This window comes from Lytechinus variegatus, chromosome 15, assembly GCF_018143015.1.
Source record: "Lytechinus variegatus isolate NC3 chromosome 15, Lvar_3.0, whole genome shotgun sequence".
Classification (NCBI taxonomy): Eukaryota; Metazoa; Echinodermata; class Echinoidea; order Temnopleuroida; family Toxopneustidae; genus Lytechinus; species Lytechinus variegatus.
In genome coordinates, this window is record NC_054754.1 from 25,980,235 (window position 1) to 26,000,141 (window position 19,907).

At 34.6% G+C, this 19,907-nt stretch overlaps 1 protein-coding gene across 1 annotated transcript in view; it reads right to left on the reverse strand.

Annotated features, from left to right (window-relative positions):
- Nucleotides 1–3,317: 3,317 nt before the first annotated feature.
- LOC121428479 (adenylate kinase isoenzyme 5-like) overlaps nt 3,318–19,907 on the reverse strand; it is a 34,187-nt gene continuing 17,597 nt past the window's right edge. The window contains exons 6-19 of the mRNA XM_041625106.1: nt 18,438–18,635; nt 17,208–17,301; nt 16,575–16,666; nt 16,011–16,074; nt 15,296–15,352; nt 13,698–13,772; nt 13,001–13,051; nt 11,246–11,409; nt 10,698–10,814; nt 9,459–9,650; nt 8,646–9,027; nt 8,145–8,422; nt 7,163–7,357; nt 3,318–5,800 (exon numbers count right to left, since the gene is read on the reverse strand). Coding sequence (XP_041481040.1) covers nt 5,729–5,800; nt 7,163–7,357; nt 8,145–8,422; nt 8,646–9,027; nt 9,459–9,650; nt 10,698–10,814; nt 11,246–11,409; nt 13,001–13,051; nt 13,698–13,772; nt 15,296–15,352; nt 16,011–16,074; nt 16,575–16,666; nt 17,208–17,301; nt 18,438–18,635 — 2,031 coding nt within the window. The 3' untranslated portion in view covers nt 3,318–5,728. The remainder of the gene's footprint in view (nt 5,801–7,162; nt 7,358–8,144; nt 8,423–8,645; nt 9,028–9,458; nt 9,651–10,697; nt 10,815–11,245; nt 11,410–13,000; nt 13,052–13,697; nt 13,773–15,295; nt 15,353–16,010; nt 16,075–16,574; nt 16,667–17,207; nt 17,302–18,437; nt 18,636–19,907) is intronic.

The following is a 19,907-nucleotide window of genomic DNA, read 5'->3' on the forward strand; positions in this document are numbered from 1 at the left end:
TCTCTCTCCCTCTCACCCACTTTCTCTTTTCCCCTCTCTTCTAATCGAGTTTTTTCTATCTCTAGTATTACTGTCTTTTCTTTCTATTTCTCACTCCTTTTTAATTTCCTACCAATCTTGATCATTTCATGATTTACTTTATACTTCTAACCCTAACACATCTTAACGATCTCCTATGCCTATTTCAGTTGTTTTTCTTTCTTTATAAATTTCCTTCTTTTTATCTTCCTTCCCGCCTTTCTTTTTTATTTTCATTCTTCTTTTTTGGCTTTTTTTCTTTCCTTCTTTCTTTATTATTATAACAAAAAATTGCATAGTATCATATGTGTCTGTATTTATTTGTTCTTCCTTTTTCATTAATTCCTTTTGTTTGTTAATTCCTTTTTATGTAATGCATACAAAAATAAATCAAAAGAAATTAAACATTTTTCTTCTTGTTTGTCTACAAGATAGATGCTGCATAATAATATTTTGTTTACTATTAAAACTCAAGTCCACCCCAGAAAAATGTTGATTAAAAATATCAATAGAGAAAAATCAGACAAGCACTGATGATTAAACTGAAAATTTCATCAGATGTAAAATAAGAAAATTATGATATTTGAAAGTTACTATTTTTCACAAAACAGTTACCCGGTATATTTCTGCAAAACTCAGTAACATGCAAATGCTGAGACGGTTGATGATGTCCCTCACTCATTATTTTGTTTATTGTTTGAATTATACAACATTCCATTTCACAATGATAGTAAGGGTCAAAAAATGTTAAAACAAAAATTCCACATTTGCAGCCAAGGGAGAAATAAAACTTTGTTTCACAACAATTAGGAGAAAATTTGAATATTTCATATAACTATAGGGCCTCCAAAAGAAATAGTGAATCAGTCCCCTCATTTGCACACTGAAAGTGAGCGAAACATTAAATTATAACTTTCTTATTTTATATCCAATTTTCATGAAATATTTAGTGTTATGCTTGTTGGATTTTTCTCTTTCATTCAAACCAACTTTTTGGTGGGGGTGGACTTGTCCTTTAACATTAACAAACAAAATAAAAAGTGAATTGAAAATGTGTTATGCATGTCTTTTGGTTATTGTTGCTTGATGTCTTATTTGGAAATCCATGCTTACAAATCCGAGTCCAGTATGTGAAAATTAGAAGAAAACAAAATGATACAGACATCAAAAGCTTTCAAAGTTATCAATAAATTTCTTTTAATATTTCAAGTGCCACACTTTGCAGAAACTGACAGTTGAATAAATATACAAAAATAGAAAGAAAGAATCATTATTTGTTAGAGCTATATTCTGTTAAGTCTACATAATTATGAGAGACAGTCAGTATTCTAGCTTAATTGTTACAATTTCAGAGTAAACAGTGTGCAATATTAAGCAACTTTGTTCCACAATTAATCTTTTTACAAAAATATTTACATTACAAAATGAAGAATCTATAATATGATACTTTGATTTGATCTATATGAAATAGTACCTAAATCTATAGTTTATTAAAGTACATATACAATCTGACTCAATACAACATAAAGATACGTGTATAGCAGCTGTTCTTTTCTTAATCTTAATATTCTCAAAACATTACAAATATTTCAAGTTTTAGTCTCAAAATGAAAATAAATTCAATTTCAAATGATCAGGCAGTATGAATGATTATTAATAATCTATTTAAATTTCAAAAAAAATTTAAAATGGTACATAATTTTGTGGGCACAAGGAATGAATTATGCAGATAAGTTACTTGTAGAAATGACCATAGGCTCATGTTCTAAACTGCTACATATACATGTATATACTTTCCATTGGGTCAGTTTCACAATGACACACTACTTTCCATCTATGAGACTTATATAAATATACTCCTGAGATCTGAGAATGTATATTAGATGAGTACCTGGGGATCAAACAGAAATTGGTTCAAATTATATAAATGAATGCTTAATCAATGTGCATGGAATACATGAAATTGAGAGAATATAGTAATTTTTCCTTTATTTTCTACATAATATCACATTAAATTTTCATAATAATTTTGACCTCTAGTCACATGAAAAACTTTCAGCAGAATAATTAATTTGTCAAAAAAAAATAATTCATTAACATTAAACCTCAACCATCAATATTCATTCTTGATGAAATTAATTTGTTTTTTTAACATTGTTAAAAATTACTTACTAGTCAGAATTGGTAGCAATATAAAAAAGTTTATTCTTCTGTTGTTTTTTTTTCTAAATATAACTGAATATATATACATGTATATATAAGACATTTTAAACGAAAACATTTCTCTCAAGTTATAGTGGTTTTGCCCCCGGTGGGGTCACTCAATATGACTTGGGGACCGCATGACCGTTACCAAAATCGTGGGAAAAGGGGTCAATTTCATGGAGCGTCCGCGAACAGAACACTCCTCGAAGTATAGTGAAAATAGGGGTGCTCACCGTCCCTCGATCTGATGGAAATAGGGGTCAGGAAAAAGGGGAGAACGATCACGGGAAGTAAAATCCGTCACCGAGTCGCCAACCGCAGAGGGCGTGCTCATCATGCTCTGTATGTTTATGTGGACAACTCTACATTTATTTTTTACAAATAATTCTACTTTTCTTATTTTCAAGAAAAATAAAGTTCTTTTTTATTATTGTATAAGTATGACATGGCTCTTGGTCATCTTTAAGGACTGAGCACTCTGACGCCTGTGTTGCAATTTCCTCTAATGAGGAAAGGGTATAAATGCCCTGTCCTTGAAATATGGTAAATAGGGGTAAGTTTGCGAAATGGGCAAAAGTGTCCTTACAATCTTATAATTAGGGGTGTTTCAAGGTACAATTTTACCGCAATTTTGTCCTTGTTTTGCATGAAAATAGGGGGGTAAATTTCACAAAATGTCCTTAAAATTGACTGCAATAGGGGGTGACTTGTATTTGTGGTAACGGTCATATGCGTCCCCCTCTGCGGGTGAGTGACCCCACCGGGGTTTTGCCGGCCCATTTGAAATTAATCATTGCTTGTATAAATTGGCAACAGCATGATTAGAACAAATTCAAGTTCTTGGACTAATGTTTTTAATATCTCTATGCAAAGTGTGGTTAAAGATAATCCAAACTCTAAAGTTTACACATGAGCTTAAGAGGCAAATATTGCTCCAACAGGGATTTCTGCTTCACACAAGTAAATTATTGCAGATCTAAGCTGGATAAATGACAAGAAAATATACTAGTACCTAAGTCAATTAGACTCATTTATTTCAAAGGCATTTCTAGGCTTGATGACAGCCATGTGAGTCTACAAAAGTTGGTAAATAAGGCCCAGGCTAATGAATATAGTGGTACAGCTGCTTCAGATTAAATGACACAATTGCTGTTTATCACTATATCAACATGGTATTATTTGATTGTTTTGTTGCATAAAATTCCTAGAATGTGTTACAGTACTGCTTTTGCGGTTCAAATCCACATTCATATTAATCTTTTATAATTAATTGCAATTACATATATGTACACATATAGAGAAAACACAAGTTTGGGGGCAGATGAGACATTATTTGATTAAAGAAAAAAAATGAAGTCGGGTACATCACAAAGCATCTTAACCCACACATCAATCCCAACTATTTCCTTTTTTTATTCCAACATTATTGTACCGGTGGTAAAAATTTGATTTTTTTTTCTGGGTAATATACAGATTTACAAAATGCACACACGAACATGATGAATGGTCACACACAAATCTTTCAGTTCATTAGAAATTACGGTAACAATTTTTGTAGGCAGCAATGCATTTGGATGGAAAATTGTACTATTAGACACACAATCAAAAGAATGTGGATATTCACTCGACCTAACAAACCAAAAGAAACACTTTTCTATAGCAGAAATAATCTTGTGACAAAAAAATACTTTATAAAATAAATGACACCACATGGTCTCGCATAGCTATCATTTCTGCAACACTTACAAGCAATACACTTGTATTCACACAGAGGACGGTTTTGACCAACAATTTACATAGATCTATGATTACATTTTCTTCATTCACAAATGACAAAAGGATATTCACATCAACACACAACATCTTAACTCAAATAGCAGAGTATTTTTTACAAATAACAATAGTACAAAATATTTGATGCACTTTTTAAAAGGGTCTGTATTAAAGCCCGTGAATGATTATAAAATGATTTCAAGAGTTAAATAACAATACATTAGATGCACTTTTGCAAAGGTCTGTAAGCCCAGCCAGGAATGAATACAAGTATAGAATTATTTCAAGTGTAAAATGTGAATTTCGTCATAAAACTGACATTAATTTTCAAAAGTGATCACAATTTCCTTTGCTACCCCAGATGGTTGAAGTACTCCATGTTTCGTAACCCCTTGCATTGATATTTATTTGACATTAGCCTATGGAGGTCGTCAAGAAATGACATAAAAATAAATCTCTCCAAAACTCAAAGCTTTGAAAGGGGAAACCCTGAAAACAATCAGGTTAAGGTGAAAATCAAGGTGCAATATTACCTAATTCCATCTGCAAATTTAATTATCATATTACATATTCCCTCTTTAAGAGGCAACTCATGAAAAAATATATATATATATACCATATGCAATACTTGCATTGAATATTTACATGCTCATTTTGTTACTCAAAGTTAGAAAAAAATTTACATGAATAGCATACAATCTTTAGTTCAACAATTCTGAAAAATTTCATACAAATACGATTTGTACACCTTCACAAAAAGATTGTTCAAGTCACAATAATAAACATACTCAGAGTAACTCATATACATCAAAAGTCTACCATAAATAATTAATTTGTCTTTTCATTGTTTTCAACTGTACAGTTTACAAGTATATTACTAATGTCATCTCTTCATTGAATTAAATTCTTGCATCAATACTCCTGGAAATATCAGAATTAAAAAAACACATAGAATTCACTGTTTTTATTATTATTGACATCTAACTGACGAGCATCTATGTTTGATATTTGTATGGAGTGCTATATGGGGGGTATATGCTACTAAAGCGAAAGGTGTTTATCACATAACACCTGATCTGCATTACATTATCTTTATTCATTTTTTGTCCATGACATGTAAAAGTAATCTATATTTGTGTCATTCAGTCAAATGAATAAAGATACTGATAAAAATATATTTTTCAATCATTTTAGTGCTTGACAATCTTGGAACTTTAGGTAGTTGATTTTATGCCGATAACAAAATATTTTAATCAGCGGGAAAACAAACTGGTTACCATCTTGAACATGTCAGAGGAAATGGATTTCTCTATTGCTTGGTGCAGATTTAGAGCTTTGATATTCTACCAGATTGTTGACCAAAAAAAACATGAGTTAGAATTCCAATCAAGGAAACAAGGAATATAGTTTTTGACGTATTTAAAGAAAAGAAAACATACACCCAGTGCTAACAAGAAAAACAGTAAAAGCAGCCTCTCTCATAACAAATATCCCTGATAGATGACCTCTGACCTTTAAAATGACAATGGCAGAGTGGTGAAATGCGATATAGACAAACAATTTCAAAAGGCAAATGGTCAATTTGTAACTGTGACAATTCATGTCAATTTATTTTAGTTTAGAAATAAAATTTTCACTTGCATTTATATACTATTCATTTTTACAAATTAAGAAACTTGCTGATCTGATGAAAAATGAAATAAATGGAGGGTGATAGAGGGATGATCAAGGCTCAAACCCCACTGAAGGCAGACACAGAGTCAAGGAGGGTTGACATGTCTTTGGCAGCCTCTTTAAACGAAACCTGGAAAGAAATAAAGAGAACAAGAACACTGGTAATGATAAAAACAGAAAATATAAAGACTGTGTTGCTTATATGCAGAATCTAAATATAAACCAAGTCATGACAGTCCGGGCCCCGTCTTACAAAGAGTTACGATTGATCCAATCAATCATCACTCTATGGAAATCCATCAGTGTTATAATATTTTTCCACAGGAAATTTGCAAAATGTCCTTTGTATACAAAGGAGATCACACCAAATTGTCAAGAAATTAATGAATTTATGTATAGACATTAATATCTAGATTTTTTAAAAATCTAAACATGCATTTTATATGTTGACTTTGCTGACTTTCCATAGTTGCCATTGATTGGATCAATCGCAACTGTTTGTTAGACGGGGCCCTGATCTGAAAGAGTGTTTAAAACTCAAATTATATGACACATTTTACTAACAAATCATTTCCTTTGCATACATAATAATTTTCACAACTTGTGAATTTTGCAGCATATTCAGGTTATTGTAGGATGTTTTCAAGAACAGTAATGGCCATAAACAGAAAAAAAACTACAAATCTTTACTCTTATCATAAAAATAAAATATGTAACTGCAAGTATGCAAGGACTCTTTTAGACCAGCTATTAAAGGCTGAAGTGGTTACCCACTGTAAATTAGATAGTATGTAAAGGGGAATCCATGCTGACTGGACAGATATTTTAAAATAAACAAGATCAAGCAGAGGGCAGATTGGTAAGAGCATGAACACGCCAATAATGACATAGTTGTGAATTTCTCAATGCTTTTGGAAAAATGTGATCACTGGATCCCAAATAAGCCACTGTGAGGTAGGGTAAAAACTGTTCAACCATTTTCTATAATATTCCACTTGCTCTTTCTTAATCCTTGCCCCATCCTTTCAAATTTTCAAAATTCTGTTTTTCTTATTCTGTTTTTTTTATTCTGTTTTTCTTATTTATTTGTTTGCATAATGACCTAGATTGGATTCCCTTTCATTATCTTCATGATCATGATCATCATCCACATCATCATCGTCATCATCATCTTCACCATTTCATAAAGCTGTGCATAAGTTAAGCATGACTTACACATGACTAGTGACCCTCTCTTAATGTGCTAAAGAATATGACATAATGGTAGTGCCTTTCCTACATTCCCTGATCAAATCAAGAAAATGCAGATTCAGTTTTCTTGAAAACAATGGGAACGTTGAAGAGCTTTCAATTTAAACAGATGGGAATGATCATAGTTAAAATCTGATTATAAGCATGACAAGAATAGATCACCAATCATATGTGTAGTTGTACAGCCATATGAAGCCCCAAACTGGAATTCAATCAAGGATTCTTTGAGTAAAAGCCTCACCTTCTTAAGCTTGTTGCTCTTCTCAAAGTGTTCCACGACGGCAGGGGCTTCCTTCTCAAAGGTGTCCATCTTGTTCTTGGCAACCTCCTCCGTCTCTTCCCCCCTCTCTCCGGCCTCCTTCTTCTCCTTCAGACTCTCCTCGGCCTCCTGCCGCGTTCCATCCAGCTGGATGAAGCCAGTCACCCGCCCAATCTCCTGTGAACATAACAAGCAAAGATTAATGATAGGGGTGGTTAAAATTGAAATGGTCATTATGAGCTTCAACTTCTTTTTATGATATTTAAGAAGCAGAAAATCATGAAAAAAATGGTCCATACCAAAGCATTGTTCTGTTGATGCCCACATGCTCATAATGTCACAAATAATCAGTTGTACCAATAATTCGGGTGTATAATCCCATTAATTAGTTCATATCTGCTATACCATTTGTCTTACTTTACTTTTCTACACTGTTTTAATCTTTAATGCCACTGCATTTTCTTTCCCAAATTGGATCGTCCAGGAGAAAATACTTAATGCACCTGGCTTAAGGTCCTATACCTGAGGCCCACTGCAGAAAAACTTGCCAACAACCTTGATTCCAAAAATGAAATACAAATTCATTTTCAACTCATCAAAACCATTATTTGAAAGTTCATGTTATTATTATTTGGGGGGAGGGGGGGTACAATCAAGTAAAAATCTTTCTGGAACAAGCCCTTTGTCCAATATCATCATTCTTGTTTAATCAATGCCAAGTTAGATTCCTATGCTATAAGCAAACATCCAAGGTGGACTTTGATTGGTCTAGAGCAGAGTTTGTTATTTATAACAAAATTATTAATTTATCAATGATTGCATGCAGTGACTGTAAGGTGCAATATACGAATCACTACTATTTGTGATAAAGGGCCCAGGACTATCCTGTATGACTACATGTTACCCCTCAGCCAATGCTGAAAGACATATAAACAAACCATGATCAAAGATATATTCCTCTCACCGATTCATCAAAGGCGACGACCTGCTCCATGGTCTTCGGGAAGCCATCAAGGACAAACCCTGCAGCATCACTGTTAGCTGCCACCGTCATCTTAAGGACATCAATGAGAATGGTAGTAGCAACCAGTGAGCCTTGAGCTAGAGCAGCAAGAATGGCTTCGGTCACTCCTGGATCAAGGTTGGATCTTTCAGAGAGGATACCGGCTGTCGAGATATGCTTGAAATTTAGCTTTTCAGCCAGGGCCTTGGCTACTACTTTCTTTCCTGTACCGGGGGCACCTGTGAAAGAGAGAAATAACAACAGAGAAATATTGTTTGCTGTCTTGCGAATGCAAAATAAAATGCAAGTACCAAGTTGGGTTATGAATACATAAGTTTCTTTAAATCACATATTTTATACCTCAATGAAATAAACAGTACTTGTGAAATGAATGCTGTTTTGACAACACATTATTAACCCATAAAAGCTTCTCCCCATTTTTCTGGAATTAAAATTGCTCACCAGATACAAAGAAGAAGTCCTTAGGAGCAGGAGCCTTTTCCTCCTCCTTCTCAGCCTCTGCTGCACCATCAGTAGGTGCAGCCTCTTCCATTGATGCCTCCGCAGGTGCTTGTTCGGTTGCTGTTGCCTCTGCGGGTGCCTCAGCTGGAGCATCTGCAGGTGCTTCGGCAGGAGCTTCAGCTGTTGTTTCCACTGCCTGCTCCTCTGCTGGTGGATCAGATGGTGCAGGTGCTTCAGCCGTTGCTTCTGTTGCCTCGGCGGCAACCTCTGCAGGTACCGACTCTTCAGAAGTCTGGGGTGCATCTTGCACCTTGAAACCGCACCCGTCAAAGACCTCCTTCACCAGGCAGAAGACTTCCTCTGGACCAGCTTCAGCAGAGACCTACAAAGGAATATCCAAACGTGTTCTGTAAAATATAGCTCCTATAATTTGCAAACAATTCACATCACAATTTGAATGTGGAATTTCCTGGGGAAAAAAGAATTGACAGTTCACAAGAATTTAATTTAAACATTATGCAGCTAGGAATTATTTTGAATCACTGTAGAGCATTTCAAAACCTTTGATAAAGTAACTTTTCATATAAAAAAAATTATGGTTCAAATGAAGCAAATATAATCATTAATATCTAACTGTGTAATTCAAAACATTTGATAACAAGAAAATTCCCATTTCAATTAAGAAGGCCTAATATCATTGATAAAAAAATGACCTAGAAAATATACAAAAAAGCGGTTGATATACGATCTAAGGCAACCATCTCTAAATGGTAAAATAAGAAAAGAAACCATGAACATATCTTTATCTCTTACCTTCTTTAGTTTGCCTTTTTCTGCATAGCAATCAATGACTGGTTTGGTCAATTCATGGAATGTAGCGAGTCTCTTCTTAATGGTTTCTTCGTTGTCATCAACCCGTCCACTGGTCTTTGCTCGATTCAGTAACCTCTCTGTCATCGTCTCATCGGATACCTCAAGGTAAAGTGTGAATGTGCACTCGGAAATCTGCAAGCAGCAAAGGAAAACATACTTTCTTTATATTTACTCCTTCCTTCCATTCTTTCTTTTTTTTTCAATCACTTTTATTTAGTCTTACCACCTACAAATTCTTGATCACAGCTAATTAGATTCTCATCTTGTTTGATAGTGTCAGACAGTGTAAATACAATAGAGGATAATCTTCAAAGACAACATGATTAAATAATAGAAATGTATCCATGCACTCCCATATTTATAAGTGTATATTAAGTATGTGCTGGGGAGGGTGACATTTTGATAAAAATCCCAAGACATTAGTCTCCACTCACTTGTATTATTCCTCTCATTTTGCCAGGTTTAAAGTCAGAAATTCCTTAGATGTAAGCTGATTTCCTAGAAAATAATTCTAAAACACAGGCACCGATGATGTATATTTAAAAGGACCCTAAGGTGTGGGTATGGACATGGAGTTTTCAGACTCACACCCCATACGATAAAAGTACCCCCTCTCAGCTGAAAAAAAATCCAAGGATTATCTTTACATACACAAATTACCTGTTCTGACTTAATTAATCTATGTGCCATTAAGCGAAGGTTACACCAAAACCGAATTCTACCGTATAAAATTCGGACCGATTCTGCCAGAATATGGCCAGACTCTGATGGATTCTGTGGATTCGGAGCCTAATTCGCATCTGATTCAGGGAGCTCCCCTAATCAATGCACATGTATTTGGGAAGATTTGGGAGAATTCTGTTCTCCCTCCTCGAATGCGAAAAAATCCAGGAGGGATTCAGGACCATTTGTGCAGGGATTCGACTGGTTTTGAACATTTCAAAACACCCTCCAAAATACTTTCAAACGTGGCCACAACAAATTTCACTCGGCCACTTACGGTATTCCAATGGAATCCGGTTGGGTTTTGGAAGGCATTTGAGTTATTATGGGGGGTCAATTCTTGGCGATTCTGCTCTGATTCAAGACCTATTCATCTCAGATTCGGAGAGATAATTCTGTTCCAGTGTAACCCTAGCTTTACACTAGAAAAGAGATGTACAGATTATTAACTGTTACCTGTTTTTCAAACTCTGCTCCTTGTTCAACCTCTCTTGGATATCCATCAATCAGAAAACCAGTCGATGTCTCGGCACAAGCCATCATCTTCTCTTTCAGCAATGCTAGTACAACATCCTGGATAATTAGGAGAAATTAAAAGGTATTGTACAAACCTAATGAAGAAACATGACATGAATGGTGGTGGTGGTGGCGATGGAGGTGGTGGTGGTGATGATATGATTGTGTGATGATGATGATGATAATGATGATGATAATGACAATGATTACGATGATGATGATATGATGATTGTGTGATGATGATAATGATGATGATAATGACAATGATTACGATGATGATGAGTAGGAGGATGAAGAAGATGATGATGATGATGAAGATGATTATGATGATAACGACATTGACCATGACAGGGATGATACTGATGATGAAAATGAATACAACTATGATGATGATGATGACGATGATGATGATGGTAAAGATGATGGTGATGATGATAAGGATGCAGGAATGACAGAACTCGGTTGTCAATGAGGTAACTACTTCTTACCAATGGAACAAGCTCTCCTTTCTCCATGATCTCAGTAAGCTCTTTCCCCCGATCTGAACCTGATGCAACCTCTGCCCTCAGGAGGTCACCGCTGGAAAGGTGAGTGAAGCCATAGTTGGAAACGATATTTGCACACTGTGTGCCCTTGCCCGAGCCTGGTCCACCTATAGTCACAAGGATTTGAAATCTTTTATAAATATGCCTTTCTCAAATACATTATTCAAAATTCTTTTAATTCAAATCAGATTTTTTTTAATTGATCAAGGGATAATATTGCTTCAACTGTGGCACCATGTTATGTCTTGGATATGTGTGTGTCCAAATATTGATCAAGTACGAAAGAGGGAATTTACTTATGTATTTTCTGCTACTTCAAAATGACATTCTACCCACTCTATTCCCACAAATAAGCAATGCTGACTGACAGGTTCTAGCGCCGGGAGACACAGCATTTGCTCCTGCGACAATTGCTCTGAGCTTTATTTTCAATTTTAAGATGTAGGGTTGGGGTTGCAGTAGGTTTTTATGTTAAGTTTAGGGTAGGGTATAGTGTTAAACCCAGGGTTGAAGTTGGTCATTCGATTAGTGTGTGGAATGTATAGCAGAGCAATTGTTGGCAGAGCAAATGTCATAGAACCAGCACCTGAAATAAGCATTTTTCCAAATAAGGAGATTCCAATATTAGGCCCAGTATACACTATGCGATCTGATGCAGCAAGATTTTTTGACAAATTGCTAAATGTGAAGGTTCCAAGAAGAAAAATGATTTCATTTGATGTTTGACATTGTTAGGGATAATAAAAGCATAAATTTGCTTTGTGGCAAGCCCTGTGATTGAAACTAAAGTCCAAATCGGCTTCAAGTCGCAGCCAATATGACGTCCTTACCATTTGAAATTGAAGATGTTTTTTATTCCTACAGGGAGGCTCAAAGTATACTGAATTTGAAGTTCAGATTGCAACAAATCGCATAGGCCAGTATTCTGAAGTCAGGTTTAACTTAGACTATGGGCTAACTCTGTGCTAAAATTATGGGAAGCCAAAAGTTTCAAAATTGTTATTACGATGTAAGTTTTTTATGTTTACTGTGCTCTTTCCTGATTCATCGTTGGTGAAGATAATCATCTTTTTATACTTCCTAGACAATTATGAATGATTTGAGAGCCAAATGAGCTGAAATAATACATTTCTACTGTTAGTGATTTATGTAACAATTGGCTATCCATACTTAAACCACAACTTTAAACCTGAGTTTAAGTTAAACCCGACTTCAGAATACGGGCCATAGTGTGTGCGACTGGCTTAAAAGGTAAATATGTAAAAGGAATATATGCATTCCATGATTTTTATCCAGGGCTAGCACCGAGATATTTTAATAGGAAGAAATGATCAAATGGTAATTTTTTTTAAAAATATGAATTGAATTTAAGGGGTAATATAGAGTAACAAAGTCCAAATCTCTCTTTTTGATCTTCTTTTTTTTTCTCCGCTTCTCTTCCTCACCCCCCCCCCCCCCTTTCTTGTTCTCATTTGAAAACAATAAATTCACACCAAAATTTGTTAAAATCCATTAAATATTTTTCAAGCTATTGCATGGAAACCAACTGGGGGGACGGACGTACGGGCAATGCTTAATGCCCCCTCCGGACTTCGTCTGTGGGGGCATAAAAATCATTGGGGACAGTTGACCCCTTCAGTGCCACTCCTTGTTTTTAATCATAAAATGTCACTGGTTCATATTCTTCAATTGACTCACCTACAACAAAAATGATCTTGGTGTCTCTTAGCTTGCTTTCTTGACTTGTCTCTGCAAAGGCGAAAAGAATTGCAACAAATGTTAAGTTCTCAAGCTATGTTGTCATCGTAGAACAAGAGTAGTGTCGCTAAGGCGAGCACATAATACGCCCGCCTGTAATGCAGGAAATGGAGTTATTGGTCAAGCAAGAAAAGTGGAAGGTGGCAACTTCACCTTGCGTTTACAAGGATTTCAGAAGGGTATTGTGATATCAAGATGAAAACATGTCACTGTGATCTTAACCTTTGACCTTTTGACCTCAAAATCAATATACTTCCTGGGATCCATGCTGGTATTATACACACCAAATTATATGACCCTAGGTTAAGTTTAACTGAAGTTATCACGTTTACAAGGAAAAGTTAACAAACGGATAGACGGACAGATGGACAATTGTCACCCATATAATGCAGTATATTGTACAATAGACTGTACACTATTTATATGATATATATACCGGTATATTACATGTATACCACAAACCAAATAGTTTAAATACAAATAACTTTTTAATTCTTTGATAGATTATTGTAAAACCTTTGGCAATATTTTTTATTATTTTTTTTGTTATTTTAAGAATGAACTATTTGTCATGGTGAATCTCCCCTTTAAAGGCCATTTTTGTTTACAGATATAGCAGCAGTGAATCGATACATACCTTGTGAAGAAGGCAGTGTACTATCATCACCTCCAGTCACTGGGGTTTGTTCTGCAACTATTGATTCTTCTACCACTGAATAAATAATAATTCAAGCAAATAAGCAATATTCAAATATCCATTATACAATGAAGATACAACTTCTTCACTAAAAACATGCATATGTATATACAAGCCATTTAATCATCTTTTTTTATTTAAAAAAAACAAAATACATAACAAAAACTTTATTGAATCCCAAATAAAAGCTTGAAACCCAGTTGAAACAAACACTATTAATCTCATAAATGATATTTGACTTTCTTTGTTTTTTATGTTTTTTGTTTTATTTTGTTATGAGAGGGGATCTACATGTACACAATCCTTTTAAAAATAAACCGGCTTCATTATGCCTCACTATACTAAAGTTCTTGTTAGGAATTAAAATGTTTCTTAGGTCGAGCGTTGTGGCCCAGTGGATTAGTCTCCAAACTTTGAAACAGAGGGTCGTGGGTTCAAATCCCAGCCATGGTGTAATTTCCTTCAGCAAGAAATTTATTCACATTGTGCTGCACTCAACCCAGGTGACGTGAATGGGTACCTGGCAGGAATTTATTCCTTGAAATGCCACAGCGCTGTAAAGGCTGCAGAGCTAAAGCCAGGGGTAATAATATCCAAGTCCTTTGGAAGCGCATAGAGACGTTATTTATAATGTGTAATGCGCTATACAAGAACTATTATTATTATCATTAGGTCTCACTAAATAGAATGGTGACGATCACATGGGACCACCTATCATTCGATTCACGATGGCTTTAACCCTATCTAGGCTGGGGGGGGCTCGGAGGCCCCCCCCCCTCAACAAATCGCGCGATATTTTCGCCGTGCGATATTTTTGACCGCGCCGCTCGCTGAGTTTTTACTTTCAAGTCTTGCACAACTTTTGAGACCAATTTTGCGTCACCCGGGTACGTGGTTCCGAAATTACGCAACATTATGTAAGTGCATTCATAAATGTATGATTATTTTTAGTTTTGCTAGTCTAAATGTATTCATTTTATGATTTTTATTATCACAGAAGAGTCCTCAACAAATTTCATTGAAAAAACAATGAAAAACAAAAGGTCAAAAAACAAAGAAATACATAAGAAATTGCAAAAAACAATATAATACATAAGAAAATGAGTTGATATCACAATTTTTTTCATGTACTCTTGCTAAGGACACCACAAAGAGTTTATTAGTACATTTGGAGCTTTATTTAGGGAGTTAGAGGAACAAGTATTTCGCATACTAATTACGCATATATTAGCATAATCACTTAATAGTGATTCGCATGAAATAAATTAATATACAATCTTGTAGATTATGTCCCAGACAACCTGCGTGCCAATTTTCGGCGCGATCACGAGGTCGACGGCCGAGATCTTAGGGGGGGGCCTGGGAGGCCCCCCCCCCCGCCATAGGAACTCCCAAAATACCCCGGCCTAGATAGAGTTAAATAGAAAATAGCAGACTGAGAAAATACTTCCACATTGACAATTATTCTTACTAAGTATAATCACTAATTTTGGGGATATACTTCAAAACAATGATGAAATATATTTATTAGCTCCTACCTTCGCCACCTGCAGGTGCATTTGAATCAACTTTCTCAACGGATGGCTCAACAACCACTAAAAACACAAGAAAGAATCAATTAAAAAGGAAGAAATAGCATCATTGTCAATATTTTATTAAGTTATTTTGCTTACATGTACACTGTTTTCTATCGTTAACACATCGTTTCAATTGTATATCACATTTCTTTTTAACCATTCAAGGCAAATTGCATTTTTTTTTCAAATTTTTGTCTATATAATGCTTGAAGTCATCATAGTCATATAAACTTATTGTGTATTGTGTATCTTGTATCTGGATTTGAAAAAAACAATACATCTTCAATTTCAAACACATAACTTTTTACAGCTAATTCATTTTCATGAATTAATATACATATATTTATGACTTTGATAGCACACTTATTGGCCTTGCAGGACTAGGGCATTTTGAAAAAAAATGCCTTTGCAAACACAATGATATTTCATACACTACAGTATATGATTGGGAAATAATGTTGATTTATAATGGTCTAAACAGAGGTAATGTCCTCTAGGCCTCATATGAAAATACATTTTCTTCAGAGTGATATGAAACATTAGTACCTTTCAAAGCACAGATTGGTTAATCTAATAAGAAAACAATGAAAATGTTTTTATCCCTCCTGCGCAGTCATTATCATTTAAAAATATATACATGAGGAATTTCAAATAGTATACATATGTATTAACTTACAATCCACAGCGACTTCACTGTTGAGTAATTCAAGTGCTTCTTCAGCCAATGCTTCCTTTTCAGCCTAAAATGCAATACCAAAGGCAAAAAAAAAATAATTAAATGTCATTGTCATTTATTAAATCACCATCAGCAGCATCTGATCAGCATTAGCATCTACATCATCAGTACCCTCATCATCCTCATCATTGTCATCATCAACATTGTCATCATCATCAGCATCATCACCCTCATCATCATCACCATCATCATCATTTATCATTCATCATCATCACCATCATCATCATTACTCTCATCATCATCAACATCATCATCAACATCATCATCATCATTGATCAACTTTATCCAGTACTATTATAATTATCATCATTCAATCAATGAAATCATGTAATCCTCACTGACTCCACCATTATCATCATCATAAATCATGATCGCAATGTCAGACTTGAAGATGTATCTACATGTATAAGAAATTTTATAGGCATACAATTTGACATGCCATTCAATCAGTTTCAAATCAACAATTGTTTACTGCCAATGCTTATCATTTCCGATCATTCTTACCTCTGCTTGTGATTGTTCTTGATTTGTTTGATCTTCTTTCTGTGTTTTGATTGGAGGGAGGGGACTTGATTTCCCACCTTTACCTGCTGTACCTGATAAGTTAATTTAAAATAAAAAAATAAATATGAAATATATCCAGGAATAAAGGTATTTAAATTCTTGATTGCAATGCATTATGGGAAATAAACCTAGTATGGAGTGGTGGGAGCAATGATCCACAGAAATAGTTTCATGTCTTCAGGAGAAGACTCCTGAAGATGGAAAGTGAACCTGCCTGAAACATCAAGTCTACTCTCCTGCTATTACTCCATTCAGCAGACAAGCCTGCCTTCTTTCATCTCCTCAAGCCTTCTACTCAAGCCTCTCAAACTGCCCACAACTCAGCTTTCCTCTCCTTCTGGTTTACAGTCCTTTTAAGGACTACACACATTTTCAAAAGAATACTCTACTTCCCAACCTCTAATTTCTCTTCTTTCCATTTCACCTCCATTTCTATCCAAGTTTTATCTTAGTCCCTCTTGGACTTTACACATGGTGTACCATAAATTACTTCAATGATGATTTTGATATCAAAATTCTGCCCAGCAGTACTATTATAAAGTAATTAAATTCAGCCTTTGACATCTTATTTACCTGGTGGTGCTGGAGTCTTAGGCGAGAAGAAGAGACTGTCAATCATATTGGCGATATCAAAGAAAACTTCATCTTCATCTCGATCTGCATTTATCTAACAGAAATAAAAACGTGCACTGATTAAATAATTACGGCCTCCCATGTATTCATAATGGAAGTGAGCAATTTAAATTCATTCATCTGTTAACGTTGAAATTTTGCGATTACTCTATTTGATTACAGTGTGATTTTTTTTCTTCCGATCATTTCTTTTTATACGTTTACTATCATCATGCATCATTGGTAATATCAGGATGATTTTTCAATTTTCACAAATTATCAATTGCCTCTTCTCTACTTAGCAAATAATGACACAAATATACATGTAGATTTTAAAGGAGAATGAAACCATTGGAACAAGATAGCTTGTGTGAAAACAGAAAAATCAAAGAAACAGATCAACAAAAGTTTGAGTAAAATCGGACAAATAATGAGAAAGTTATGAGCATTTGAATATTGCGATCACTATAGCTATGGAGATAGCAAATTGGCAATGCGACAAAGATGTGTGATGTCACTTGTGAACAACTCTCCCATTACTTTAGTATATATTTCACTTGAATTGCCTCTTTTATCACATCTATCCATAGATCATGTGTTCTTTCTACATGAGGGCATGTAATACATAATTTTTAAGAATACATCATGGATAAAGAGTTTGTATCATCATAAGAAAAAGCAAAAAGAGACATTTTGAGGGTATTTTATAGTCCACCAAAGGGAAAGTTGTTCATCAGTGACATCACACATCCTTGTCGCATTGCCAATGGGAGGATCTCCATAGCATTAGTGATTGCAATATTCAAATGCTCATAACTTTCTCATTATTTGTCCGATTTTTCTCAAACTTTCTTTATTCTTATTCTTTGATTTTTCTGTTTCTACACAAGCCTATTTGTTCCAAAGGTTTCATTCCCCTTTAATAGCACATGTTGTCACATTCAAGAGATACGTAACAGACACTGACAGATAATCTGTGCCTTTTTTTCTTTTCTTAAAATGTGGAGAATTTCTCAAAGTATTTTCATCCCAGATTGCCCCTTGAACACACTGAAGGCTTTAATAATTGTTCTAGTGAATGAAAACAGTAGGGAAAACAGTCCACTACATTTGTTTGTGTACGCAGAGAACAGGATAACACACCATATACTAAACAATTCAATGTCATGAAATAATTTGATCGCATCTTACTCTTCTGAGAAGGCCTTCCTTGGCTTTGTAATGAGTGACAACAGGCAACGTCTGCTCTCTAAAAGCTTCCAGTCGCTTGGCAACCGCACCGTCTTCTTTATCGTCAACCCTGTCGCTGGTCTCTTTTCTCTTCTCAAGACGGTACTTAAGACGCACTTCATCACAGTCCAATGAGATGACAAGGTCAGGGGATCCATACTGTTAATAAGATAATAATCAAATACCCTACCAATCATTTGGAACAAGATACCATTAACTATGCGTTTAATAATAAAATCCAATTCAACGTTTATAAAATGGCTAAACGTTTATTTCTATTCACAGTGTAAATGATAATTCACCCATCCGTATTTGTCTTTTTTATCTCTTGCATTTTTTTTGGGTCTCGTTTGTTGTATTTTTTTCTATAACTTTCTGATGTATAATCTATGTTCTAAAATATTGATGTGAATAATACATATTTTTGTGAGAACTTTTAGTTCGCAAAGCCATATCAGGCTTTTCCAAAGGTTCTCCTTTTCCCTTATCAATCTCTGTAAATGATGAGCATTCTTTATGCATTATTGTTTCGATTTAAATATTTGTATATACCTGTACATATGCATTGTTTGTAATAATTGTGTAAATATATTTTTGTGAGAATGGAATAAATAAATGATCAATCAATTCATAATAATTAAGTGTAAATGCTCCTATGAAGTCACAGCAATGATACCGCAAGATATGTTTAAGGAAGAGCACAGGAGGCCTATTTTTGATCGAACTGAATGAAATCAAATCAAAATGGCTCGATTTCATTTGATTTGATTGGTACTGGATTAAATTGATTGGGTTAGTATTTGAATTGAATTGATTTAAATTGATTTAAATTGAATTCAATAGAATTCAATTGAATTAAATAGCAATAATAGGCATACACGTATATTCAATTCAATTGAATAAAATACAATTCAATTCAATAGAATTCAGATGGATTTGAATTCTGGAAGAATAATGGTGAAGTACATGTACACGTAGATCAGGGTGTTGATTTCCTTCGCCAAAAATTTGTTCAAATTTTTGCTGCACTCAACTCAACTCAGGCGAGGTAAATGGGGGACATACATGTAGCAGGAATTATTCTTTGAAACTAACAGTGCGTAAAAGCAAGTAATAATGTAGAGCTCTTGTGTAAGGTGATACAAAAAAGTGTAATGACTGGTACTATTCATTATCATAAAATGGCAGCTTGAAACCTAAATTAAAGGGAAATAACACTTCACATGTACATGTATGCTTTCTTGAATAACTTTCGTTCTCTCTTTTCTTTTATTTCCTCATTTTCTACTCCTTAAAGTGTGAATTCAGTTCTAGTAATTTTATTTTGATTCTCCACTAAAAAAGTACTATGCAATAAACTACATGTAATATAGACAATGCAAGATATTCTAAATGAAGGACTGTATGTACTAATACTATGATGAGGGTTGG